Source organism: Myodes glareolus, chromosome 1 (genome assembly GCF_982192425.1).
Source record: "Myodes glareolus chromosome 1, mMyoGla1.1, whole genome shotgun sequence".
In the NCBI taxonomy this organism is placed as follows: Eukaryota; Metazoa; Chordata; class Mammalia; order Rodentia; family Cricetidae; genus Myodes; species Myodes glareolus.
The window spans coordinates 56,099,883-56,111,568 of record NC_142026.1 but is presented as its reverse complement, the minus strand read 5'-3'; the positions used below and the strand labels follow the sequence as shown (position 1 = coordinate 56,111,568).

At 53.3% G+C, this 11,686-nt stretch overlaps 3 protein-coding genes across 3 annotated transcripts; 1 reads left to right on the top strand and 2 right to left on the bottom strand.

Annotated features, from left to right (window-relative positions):
• Positions 1–828: 828 nt before the first annotated feature.
• On the bottom strand, positions 829–7,017 carry Tbcb (tubulin folding cofactor B). The gene is made up of 6 exons (XM_087906739.1): positions 6,759–7,017; positions 6,314–6,457; positions 2,918–3,014; positions 2,142–2,333; positions 1,198–1,270; positions 829–1,084 (listed from the first exon to the last, which is right to left on the bottom strand). Exons 1-6 carry the CDS (start codon positions 6,870–6,872, stop codon positions 970–972), a joined length of 735 nt encoding a protein of 244 aa, XP_087762865.1. The 5' UTR covers positions 6,873–7,017; the 3' UTR covers positions 829–969.
• A 212-nt stretch (positions 7,018–7,229) lies between these two features.
• Polr2i (RNA polymerase II subunit I) lies at positions 7,230–8,545 on the top strand. Its single transcript, XM_048438648.3, has 6 exons — positions 7,230–7,569; positions 7,648–7,702; positions 7,890–7,963; positions 8,051–8,125; positions 8,213–8,264; positions 8,448–8,545. Exons 1-6 carry the CDS (start codon positions 7,511–7,513, stop codon positions 8,508–8,510), a joined length of 378 nt encoding a protein of 125 aa, XP_048294605.1. The 5' UTR covers positions 7,230–7,510; the 3' UTR covers positions 8,511–8,545.
• Positions 8,538–11,442, bottom strand: Ovol3 (ovo like zinc finger 3). Its single transcript, XM_048438645.2, has 4 exons — positions 10,996–11,442; positions 10,858–10,922; positions 9,961–10,162; positions 8,538–8,802 (listed from the first exon to the last, which is right to left on the bottom strand). Exons 1-4 carry the CDS (start codon positions 11,087–11,089, stop codon positions 8,594–8,596), a joined length of 570 nt encoding a protein of 189 aa, XP_048294602.1. The 5' UTR covers positions 11,090–11,442; the 3' UTR covers positions 8,538–8,593.
• Positions 11,443–11,686: the final 244 nt, after the last annotated feature.

Here is an 11,686-nt window from a genome sequence, read left to right as displayed (position 1 = left end):
CCATTCTGTAAGCTGTCCTTTTGTCTTGTTGACCATGTCCTTTGCTGTACAGAAGCTTTTCAGTTTCAGGAGGTCCCACTTATTGTTTCTCTCAGTGTCTATGCTGCTGGGGTTATATTTAGGAAGTGGTTCCCTGTGCCAATGTGTTCAAGTGTACTTCCTACTTTCTTTTCTATAAGGTTTGCACTTTTTTAAAAAAAGTTTATTTGCATGCATTGGTGTTTTTCCTGCATGGATGTCTGTGTGAGGGGGTCAGATTTGGGAACTATAGATAGTTGTGAGCTGCCATGTGGGTGCTGGGAATTGAACCCAGGTCCTCCGGAGGAGCAGCGCTGAGCGGTCTCCCCAGCCCCACAGCAATCAATCTTAGCCGGGAACCGCCTCTCCAGTGCGCAGGATATTATGGTAAGTAAAAAGGTGTAAAGCCACTGGGCGGTGGTGGCACAAGCCTTTAATCCCAGCACTCGGGAGGCAGAGGCAGGCAGATCTTTGTGAGTTCGAGGCCAGTCTGGTCTACAAGAGCTAGTTCCAGGATAGGCTCTAAACCTACAGAGAGACCCTGTCTCGAAAAACAATCAAAACAAAAGATGTAAAGCCATCTCTTGGAGGAATCTAGGTGCTACCTCTTCATCCAGATATTTTTTGGAAGGGGTCTTTTTATGTACTTCTCGCTATTCTTGGAACTCACTCTGTAGACCATGCTGGCCTTGAACTCAGAGCTCTACCTACCTCTGCTCCTAAGTGCTGGGATTAAAGGTATGCCCATCACTGCCGCCCACCATGAATCACTACCATGATCTTCCCAAATCAAGAGACTCCCACATCCTCCTGGGTTCTCATTAATTTAATGCACAAATCTCAAAAGTCAACAGCAGACAGAAGTGAATAATATTAAACAGGGGAGGAAAGGGTTACAGGCGGACAGAGGGGCCCTGTCAGGGCTGCAGCAGGGGACCACGTCCTTCCGTGTCACATCTCGTCCAACCCGTAGTCCTCCTCGGGGAAGTCTCCCACAGTGACAAGAGACGGCTTGACAAAGGCACCGTACTTGGGCTGGCATTCAAAGTAGCGTTTCCCATTCACACTGCAGGACAGGACAGGAAGGCAGCAGTGAGGGGCGGCTACCACTCCACGAGCCATGTGTGTGCGGGCTCCCACATACATGGACAAGCACATACAGCAGTGGGCACATGTTACCTGCCATCGTTCTTCCCTAAGGGCTCATCATACCGGACACCAACCCAGTAGCCTGGCTTGAAATCTGTGAGTCCTGCCCAGGAGAGAAATCTCGGTGAAACCTCTAGATAGAGCTCACTCCTGGCTGCTTCCTTGTGGAGTGGAAAGGCTGCCGTGGAGACAGACTCCTACCTCCACTGCTTATGTGGCAATGTAGCCGTGGATAAGCTAGGCTTCAGGTTAGTGACTGACTGCATAGATTTCATAGGAGCTGGTGTAAGACTTTAAGACAATTCTGAAGCCATTTCTGACAATTCTGAACCCGCTCAGCCTCCGTGCCTTAGTGCTTCCCCTCCTCCCTTGGGAACCAAGGACCTAACAGCTACACATGCACGTACTCAGTTCCTGAACAATTACCCATACATGTATGTTTTGACTCAGTCCCCTGGGAAACAGGGTCAAAATGACCTCTTACCTCATCTGATCTGACAATAGCTCTCCAACCAATTATTGGTATTAGCCCTTTTCGAATAAAGCCAATCATAATGGTCAAAGAACAACCCCCCTTGCTTCTGTGGCCTTCTCCTTTAAAAGTAGACTGTACCAGCTATTCGAGGTCTCTCAGCTTCCCGAATGCTGAGGGACCCTGTCATGACAGAATTAGTAAAACCCTCATGCTTTTGCATCGGCTGTGGTATATGAGATGGTCTATGGGGGCAACTCCTTCTCGGTTTGGACACTAGAATCCAACACTGGGTGTGGTGGTGCACACCTTTAATACCAGCACTTGGGAGGCCAAGGCAGGACAGCCTCTGAGTTTGAGGCCAGCCTGGTCTTCCATGATGCTATGGCCAAGTGCATGGAGCCAAATGGCCATGAGCTGAACGCTCTGAAACTATGAGCCAAAAAACATCTTTCCGAAAGTTCTGTCAAGTTTCCAGTCACAGTGCCAAAAAGACACCTACCTACATACATGACAGTGCCTCGGCGAAGGGACTGGCCAGGTGCCTGCACCTCACAACGGCTACCCACAGAGATGGCACTGGCTTGGGCCTTCTCCTCGCTGAGGCGCTGGGCAGCTTCAGCCTCTCGCTGCGCCCGAAGTTCTTCATTGTACGGGCCTACCTTGCTGCGCTTCATGAAGGACCGAACTGTGTCTGTGGGCAGGGAGGGGGCAGGGAAGGGGGACAGGGTCAAACCTGACCTTCAGATCACGTTCCTCCCACAAAGGGCTGAAATTCATACAGAAATTCTATTCTGAGTGTTTAAGAGCTGCCACCACCAGATACCCGCAAGCTTCTCCCCTACTTTCCTCTCCCTACCCTCCATCTGCTTCCCGTCCCTCACCTGACCCTATTTCTCCACACACCCCTCTGGTCTGGTATCCCATTCATCTTCATCTGGCTCCTGAAATGCTCCCGTCTACCCACCCTGACCTTTCCTCAGATGCCTGCTCTAAATGCCACACCACCCTGGACACATCCCATGCCATCTTTACCACTACTTCTTCAACCCAATCCCCAATCCACCTCGAGTCCCTGTCTTTCAAGGGCCCCTTTGCCTGCCTAACCCCATCTCCCGGCCTACCAGGCACTCCATGCCAGCTGCCTTGACTCATCTCCCAGTGCCTGTCCCTGAGTCCCACCTCCCCACCTTCCACTCTCCAAGGCTGGTCCCCACTGCCTCTCCCAGCCTTCTGAACCCCACAGGACCCTTCCAGCCCGGCCCAAGCATTCTGTACTTTGCCTCCGGTCATAAGCTTCCGATGAGATTTCGAATTTCTCCACCTTGGACACATCCTCATATTCTCCAAGCCGGACGCCACTGTGGTCAACGACCTTTGGTAAGAGGAGGGAGGTCAGTGGGGACCGGGGTCGGTAGAGAAGACCTGGGATGCTGGCATCAAGTCACATACTGGTATGGTCTGGAGACTTTAACAGAGGCCACACTCCTCCCCCGCCCGCCCGTCACCAGCACAGCAGGACAGACACTGGCCACTCCCCTTCCTCACCCCCAGCTCAGCCTCGGGATACTGGGATACTGCATCTGCCCCCAGATGTCCTCCACACGCTGGCGTCAACATCATTGATGTGGCCAAGCTCCTGAAACCAGCTGGACATCTCAAGTCTGGCTCACATCCTTCCTCTCAGGGCATAGCAATGCTCTGAGGGTGGCCCCCACCTCCAGAACCAGGATCATCTGGGTCTCTGGTTTCCCTGTTCTGCCTGTCCTCCATCTGGCTTCCCGCCTACAACTTGAGGTACCCATGAACCCCTGAGGCACAGCAGACCCCTCATGCTCAGCGCCCTCCTAACATCCACTGTCCTCCCCAACAGCTCCCGGAAGCCGCTGGATTCCCTTCCGCTTCAGAGTGTTCTCATAGGCCATGCCCTCCCTGCCTCTTCTATTATTGAGACGTCCACACGGCACCTGCTCCCAGAAATCCTCACAGATCTCACTGAAGGCCAGCCTCCTCAGCACCCAAGATGCCAACCTCTCCTGCACAGCCCTCATGCCCACAGATTTTCCTATCTGGTTCTGTGATCATTTGGCTAATGCCACCACAGCCCACGGGTAGGGCTAACACAGGCCTTCTGGGTTATGTCTCGCAACTATGCCCAACCCAACACACATGTTTGAAGAACCAGTAACAGGATACATGAACAACAGAAAAAATGACCAGTTCTCCAGGCTTAGTGGCTTCTGGAGTCAGGGCAGACCCAGGTCAAAATTCTAGCAAGAGTTCACCCGTAAGAAGGTGAACTCCAGGGCTGGAGAGACGGCTCAGCAGTTGAGAGCACTCTTCCAGAGGACCCAGGTTCAATTCCCAGCACCCACATGACAGCTCACAACTGTCTGTAACTCCAATCTTTTTTAAAAAGTCAGAAAGTTTTTTTTTTTAAAAAAAAAAAAGGGAAGAAAGAAAGAGTAAACTCCAGTGTTGGGAGGGCGGCCCAGGCCTATAATCTCAGTACTCTGGAGGTAGAGGCAAGAGGATTATGAGTTCAAGGACAAGTACAGTCTGGAGAACACACACACACAAAGAAATCAAACTGCATAAGAACAATCAACCAACAAACAGAACAAAACAACAGCAATAATTCCTCCCACAAATGGAGATAACGGAACCACAGTCCTGGCGTTATTCTGGGGGTCAACGAATCAGCAGTGACTCGGTGATTCATGGAGGACCCTGTGTGTGCTGGGCCCTATTCCCATAGCTGGTGATACAGCACTGACCTACAGCGAGAGCGACTTCTGTCCTCCCAGAATTCTAATCAGGGAGACCGACAAAAAGCCAGACCAGTGAGAAAGCCCCATGATATGCTGGAGTGTGGGAAGAGCAAAGAAAAAACCCAAAATATGCTTTAAAAAAGGAGAAAGAGAGGTCAAATTTTTATACTAAGTTATAATTCCATCTGGCATGTAGAGATAAACTCAGGAATAGAGGGCTAGCCATGGCTACACAGGGAGTTTGAGGCCAATCAGGGAAGCACAAAACTATCTCAAAAAAACAAGAGGTGCTGGAGAGGTGGCTCAGCAGTTGAAAGCACTGCTGCTCTTGCAGAGGACCCAGGTTCGGTTCTCAGCACCCACACAGCAGCCCACAACACCTGCGACTCCAGTTCCAGGGGATCCAATGTCCTCTTCTGGCCTCTACGCATAGACACACATACAGGCAAAATACTCACACACAAAACAAAATGAATAAATCTAGAAACAAACCAACGCAGCAAAAGGGGAAAGAACAGAAGGACAGCAGCAGTGAGATGGCTCAGTGGGTAAAGGTGCCTGCTGGCAAGCCCGGTCCTCAGAGCGCAACTCACAAGACTCACACAGAGGAGAAAACCATACCGTGTGCACCGTGGCACAAAATAAATAAAAACAAACAAAACACATGAAACTGCTGACTCATAAAGGTGCTATCTGGAAGGCCATTTTCTTGTCTGTGCTAACAACTGAGCTTAGGCTTTCTGGTTCCACCACACCTGGCCCTTCCATTGTGTGTGTGTGTGTGTGTGTGTGTGTGTATACGCCAGAGGGCAACTTTGTGGAACTGGTTCTCTCCTTAATGAGGGTCCAGGAACTGAACTCAGGCTGACTAGCTTCTGCAACCAACTCCTATTTTTTTGAGACAGGGTTTCACTGTGTAGTCCTGGTTATCCTGAAACTTACTATATAGACCAGGTAGGCCTTGAATTTACAGAGACCTGCCACTGTCTCCCAAGTGCTAGAATTAGAGGTGTGTGCCATCACTGCCCGACTTGTTTATTTTTTGGTTTTTCGACACAGGGTTTCTCTGTAGCTTTGGAGCCTGTCCCGGAACTAGCTCTTGTAGAGATCAGACTGGCTTCAAACTCACAGAGCTCTGCCTGCCTCTGCCTCCTGAGTGCTGGGATTAAAGGCGTGCGCCACCACTGCTTGGTGTTTGTTTTTTAACCGAGTCCCACTGTTTATTTTAGGCTTGCCTCCTAACTCCTCCTGAATGCTGAGATTACGGGTGTGCCCCACTGTCTCCAGCACTGGACGAACATCTTAAGTAAAGATTAGAAGGCTCAGTTGTGTGGGTATATGGAAGTGAACTTTTTGGATAGAGAATACAACACAAGACAGAAAAGGGAATGGAGGCAAAGCTTAGAATCGGAGGTCTAAGCACCAGCGGGGTAGGAACTGAGTGGGGGAAGGTGGGGAGAGGTTGAGGGCAGACTGATGAGAGCTGATGCACACAGAGGCTTTTTGTGTTCTTGCTTCTCCCAGTCTGGCTAGCCTGACTGCTCATGGTGGTTCACCACAATTCTTTAGCGCTCTGTACTTTCTTCCCCCCACCTCCCCCCACCACATAAACAGCCTCATATAGCTCAAACATCCATTCCTCCAGGAAGCCTTTTCAGAATCCCCCAAGTGAAGTCAAGTGACTCCTGTGTTTGACCACTCCCCCGGGGTGCCTCTAACCCTGTCCAGACAACTCTGGTCTGTCACTGTCTACTGAACACTGCTTTTCACCATGCGTAACTGGGGGTTCCCTGAGGGCAGGGCCTATACTAGTTACCACACCCGGGCAAAGCACAGCAAAAATTTGTTCAGTAAATAAACAAACGAATGAACGTTCTGTGGGGTCCCAGGAAGGGGGCCTCACATGGATGCGGCAGCCATCATCTACAGGATAGGAGCCCAGCAATGCATCCTCTTGATCCAACTTGCTGTAGAACTTGTCGTCGGCGCCATACAGCTCCAGTTCCATGCAGGAAGCAGGACTGCCCACCACCAGTTCGAGTTTACACTGCGGCAAGGTGGCAGGAGAGGAGAAAGGCTGTCAGAGGCCTCACTTTCGGGCTCGTATCAACAACTACGATGGCATCCCTGCTGTTCCCAAAGGCCTGGACCTAGCACAGTTCCCTCTGGGTCCCGCCCCCTCGGCTCTCTGGAGCATCTGATTTTCCCGGGTCCCGCCCCTACCCTGTGGACTATTTCTCTGGAGCTCCCACGCCTCAGAGGCTGGTTGCCAGTCTCTGCAGGCTCACTTCAAGCTCCGCCCACTAGCCGACAGGCTCCGCCCCCGGACCCCGCCCCCAAGGCCACACCTTGAACTCTGCGATGGTCAGGCTACGACTGTACCGCTTCTCTGAGCGGAAGCTGTTGAGAGAGCTGCTGATGAAAACCGTCACCGTGGGCGCCGAGATCCCCGTCACCTCCATCTCGCCGCGCTCTGTAGTGGCCCGCGATCCGGTTCAGCAGCCTCACACCGGCTCCGCAGTGGCCGCCGCTCCTTCTGGGATATCAGTCCCGCCCCTGGTTCCGAAGCTGACCAATACAAGCGCTCCAACAAACACGGCCGGCCAATCGCTATCGTCCTTTCTCCACCTCCAGGCTGAGTCTTTGGCAGGTCCAGCCAATCCCGAGAGGCCGTCCGTGCCTCTCGGTTCTTCCAATAGCTGCACAGGAAACCGCCCAGGAGGGCGGGAGGAGGCGGACGCCAAGAAGAAAGACAGGCTGGAGTTAAGCCTGGTTCGCCAGAGTAAACTCGGCGCATGTGCCTGACGCCAAGAAGAGAGCGACGGCTTCTTCCGTTTACGCTCAGCGCCTTGCGGGTGGCGTTGCGCATCCTAGTCTCACCCCTTGTCCTAGATCCGTGCTACTCTGTAAATCGAGAAGCAAGGTTCCGAAATCGGGAGTGATTACCAGAGAGTACCTAAGGATTGCTGCAAGTCGTCAGCCAGACTCCCCAGCAAGAGCGAGAGCCCGCGTGCGCGCGCAGCCCCGGCCCGCGGTCTGACCCTTCCCACGGTCCGTAGGGCGGCCGCGCAAGCGCGGAAGATTCGACAAGCCCGTCGCTATGGAACCAGACGGGACCTACGAACCGGGTTTCGTGGGTATTCGATTCTGCCAGGAATGGTGAGTCCCGGGCAGCTGGTGTGGGAAAGCAGCGAGGATTGGCTTTAGGGCTGACCTGTGACCTCCCTCTCCCCCTAGTAATAACATGCTGTACCCCAAGGAGGACAAGGAGAACCGCATTCTTCTGTACGCGGTGAGTGCCGGCCGCCCTCTCCAGCCTGTTCGCGCGCCCTCCTCTCCGCCCCCTGCTGGGTCCCACGCTTTTGCCTCTTGACTGCCCCTCAATACACCCTCTTGTCCTTCCCCTCCTGGGATCATCCTTCCCTCCATCCTCTGATGTGTTTGTGACACCTCTCCCGCCACTCTTCCCTCTCCTGTAGTGCCGCAATTGCGATTACCAGCAGGAAGCTGACAACAGCTGCATCTACGTCAACAAAATTACGCACGAAGTGGAGTGAGTGGCGGGACCCCGGCTTGGGGCACGGGTATGCTCTTGGGACACCCAATCTAACCGTAATTACTCGCTTCCCCATCACTGCAGCGAGCTGACTCAGATCATCGCAGACGTGTCGCAGGACCCCACGCTACCTCGGACGGAGGACCACCCTTGCCAGAAGTGAGTGGCCTGGGGGAAAGAGAGTGGCTGTCCCCTGGGGATGACGAGGGTCTTTTCACACTTTTAGTAACTGAACCGTCCCCGTAGGTGTGGCCACAAGGAAGCAGTATTCTTCCAGTCACACAGTGCGCGAGCTGAGGTGAGTAGGCTACCTCTTTCTGGGTGGCTGGGTGGTTCCCCAGGGGATGGGAACGCCAGTTTGGGACTGATGTAATACTTCCTCAAATCAAGATTGGAAAGTTCCTTTGACAGTTCTTTGGGGTACCCCACACTGCTCTCCCCTGACTTCAGACCCTTCCTAATTGAACGTTCTTCTTGCTAGGACGCCATGCGCCTGTACTACGTATGCACCGCCCCACACTGCGGCCACCGCTGGACTGAATGACCCTTCCCCACCTATAATAAATGCCAGTTTTTGTACTAGCGTTTCCTGTTTATTCGTCTCGTGGATAAGAAGCCGCCGGTATATCAGGTTGTGCGGTGGAGCGTGCGATGCTGTGCGTAAGCATCAGGCCGAGAGCTGGTGAAGCCACAGTCTTCACACACGTGCAGCTTCTCCCTGCGCTCCCGGTAGGCATAGCTGGCTGGCTGCCCGTGTACCTTGGCAAGGTGAGCTTCAAGGGAGCAGCGCTGAGTGAAAGCTTTCCCACAAGCTCCACAGCGGAATGGCCGTATTCCTGTAAAGATGAGGGCAGAGGGCAATGGCTGCGGACTCTAGGCTTGGGCTGTAAACTGTAGGTGGACTTCCCGCCTTGCATTTCCTGTCCTTATTCCAGGCTGGGCAGACACTTACATTCACGGCCCACCAGCCATCTGCTATCCCTTCCCTAAGGCAACAAGAGCCAGACCCTGGGTCTCCTCCACTCCTCCCTGGAAAGCTCTCCTGAGAAAGGCAGGGGTCCTTGGCAACTTGGGAAGTTCCCTTGACTGCTCTGAATATGGATTCCAAAAGTTTATTGTTCTGTTGTGAGACAGTTTCTCTGTATAGCCCTGGTGGTTCTGGAACTCGCTCTGTAGAACAGGCTGGCCTCGAATTCACATAAATCTGCCTGCCTCTGCCTCCCAAGTGCTAGGATTAAAGGTGTGTGCCACCACTGCCCGGCTTTATTGATTTTATTTTTTAATGATTTACTTATTTTTATTTTATGTGCATTGGGTATGTGCTTACATGTTTGTCTGTGTAAAGGCATAGGATCCTCCAGAACTGAACAGAACAGGCCCCCGGGAGCTGCCATGTAGGTGCTGGGAGCAGAACCAAGCTACTCTGGAAGAGCAGCCAGTGCTCTTAACCACTGAGCCACATCTGCAGACCCTGTTGATTTATATTGGCACCAAGGTCTCACTGTGTAGGTCTAGTTGGCCTGGAACTCAGATCTGCTGGGATTTAAAGCAAGTACTACCAAGCCTGGCGTAGGTTTTTAACTACGTTTTGTTTAGTGTGTGTGTTTGTGTGTGCATGTGAGTGAACCTGTGCACAAATGCCATGGCACAAGTCAGAAGGTAATTGAGGGAGTCTGTTCCTACATCACCTGCGTCCTGGGGACTGAACTCAGGTCGTCAGGCTTGCCAGCAATGGCCTTTACTCTGAGAAATCTTGCTGGCCCCAGCACCTGAATTCTGTAGCCAGCACCCATCTCTACCCTCTGCCCGACCCCTTTCTTAGTGCCATCTTATTCCCACCTCCAATGAGGTATATCATGTCTCAGGCCTCTCGTGATGTCCCTGCTACTCAAACACCCCCCCAACCCCATACCCCATGAATCTCCCTCTGGTTCATTTTCTCCCCATCCCCATCTGGTGTCCAGAAGACCCTCATTGTCCCTGCTGTCGCTCACCTGTGTGAGTCCTCATGTGGCGCTTGAGATCAAAGGCGTCGTGAAAGCCCTTGCCGCAGCAGTGGCACACGTGGCGCCGTGCTGGGCTATGGCACTTGAGGTGCCGAGTCAGCATGCGCTGCAGCGGGAAGGCCTTGGGGCAAAGCGGGCAGCCAAGTGTCCCCGGGGCCCTGGGAGCAGAGGTCAGGGTTCCCTGTGAGGACTGCCAAAGGGGTGAAGGAGTTAGCGGGGCCAGCTGTATCCTGCCCAGGCTTTGCTACTCTACAAACAAGAGTTTTCAGTGTGCCCACAGCTAAGGACCATAAGAAGAGGGTCTGTGGGTAGTGGGGACAGGTGCTACCCTCTTCTTAAGACCTTCCTTCACCAATCCCATCACTGACCCTTCATGTCCCTCCATTGCCAGGAACACTTTGCTGATACAAGCTTTCCTAGTTTTATTGTCTGTGCTTGTGAGAAAGTGGGCATCCATCCCTTCTGAATCCTCAGCACCTTGCTCAGTGCCTGCCTCTCACATACCGAGCTGACCCTAAGCTCTCTCAGTTTTGACTAGTACTTTCCTGCCTCTCAAAGGCAGCACAGCTGACCTTCCTGGGAGGTTAAGGCAGCAGAGCCCCCGCCCCCATCTCTGTTACCTTACCCAGTGTTGATGTAAATCACGTTCCACCTAGTTTGCACCCACTGGACACAGATCCCTGGAGCAGGACCCTACAGCTGCCCACCTACCCTAAGAATGTAGGTCTTAACCGAGACTGGACTGAGCTGGCTGCTGGGAAAGGAGCGGCTTGCCAAGTGAAGAAGGTCCTGGACCGGAAGTGTGTGCACCGGGACCTGGAGTAAGGGACAGCCAGCTTCCCGAATGTGGGTGGAAATTAGTCCCCGTGCCAGCTGCAGACTCACCGCTGCCCAAGTGTCTCTCAGACTAGGAGATCTGTGCGCTGGTGGCACTGCCAGGCTGCAGCAGTCTGGGGAGAGAAGCCAGAGGGTGACCCCTGTGTCTCCCTGGCCCTTCGCTGCCAGGCCCAGGGAGGTGCATACCTGGGATATAGGCATCTCCCCGGAGCTGGTCAGGCAGACGGCTCCAGTTAGGTGGTTGTGGTCTCCGACTCCTCACAAGGAAGACCCGGGGCATTGCTTTCAGGGTGGTGCAGTGGCTCCCCACAGGACTGCCTCCTCTATCTGCTGCGTGTCAGACCTCAGCCCAGAACTATGCAGCGCTAGGTGAGGTCAGGAGACCCACGGAGGAGCCTCATTCTCTTCATGCAAATTTTGGGACAAGCCCGGGGAGCAGCCTTAACTGGCTCTCAGTTACCTCTGCTTCAGGGCCTGCCGTTATGGCTCCTTCCCTAGGCCAGGCTCCCAAGGAACACTGCAATCTCCAGGGGCTGAGACACTTAGAGGACCCCCAGAGATGCTTGAGTGAGGGAAGAGCCTAGGCTGCGCCTGAGACTGGAGAGAAGAAAGATACATGGCCCCAGTCCTGGCACCGTGAAGGACTCAAGGGACTGTTTACCAGGCAAATCAGCCCGCGTCCGTTCCCCCTCCACACACATCGTCAGTCTGCCTGGTTATTCAAATCACACAGCTGTCCAAGGATGCGGGTGGGGACAGCTGTGATTGTTCTGTGCCACTGGTGTAGGGTGACAGCCGAATGGGTAGTTAAAAAATAAAGGTCTATCCAGGCTGAACCTCCTCAGGCAGGAAGATCTCTCTGATCTTCAGATTTCCA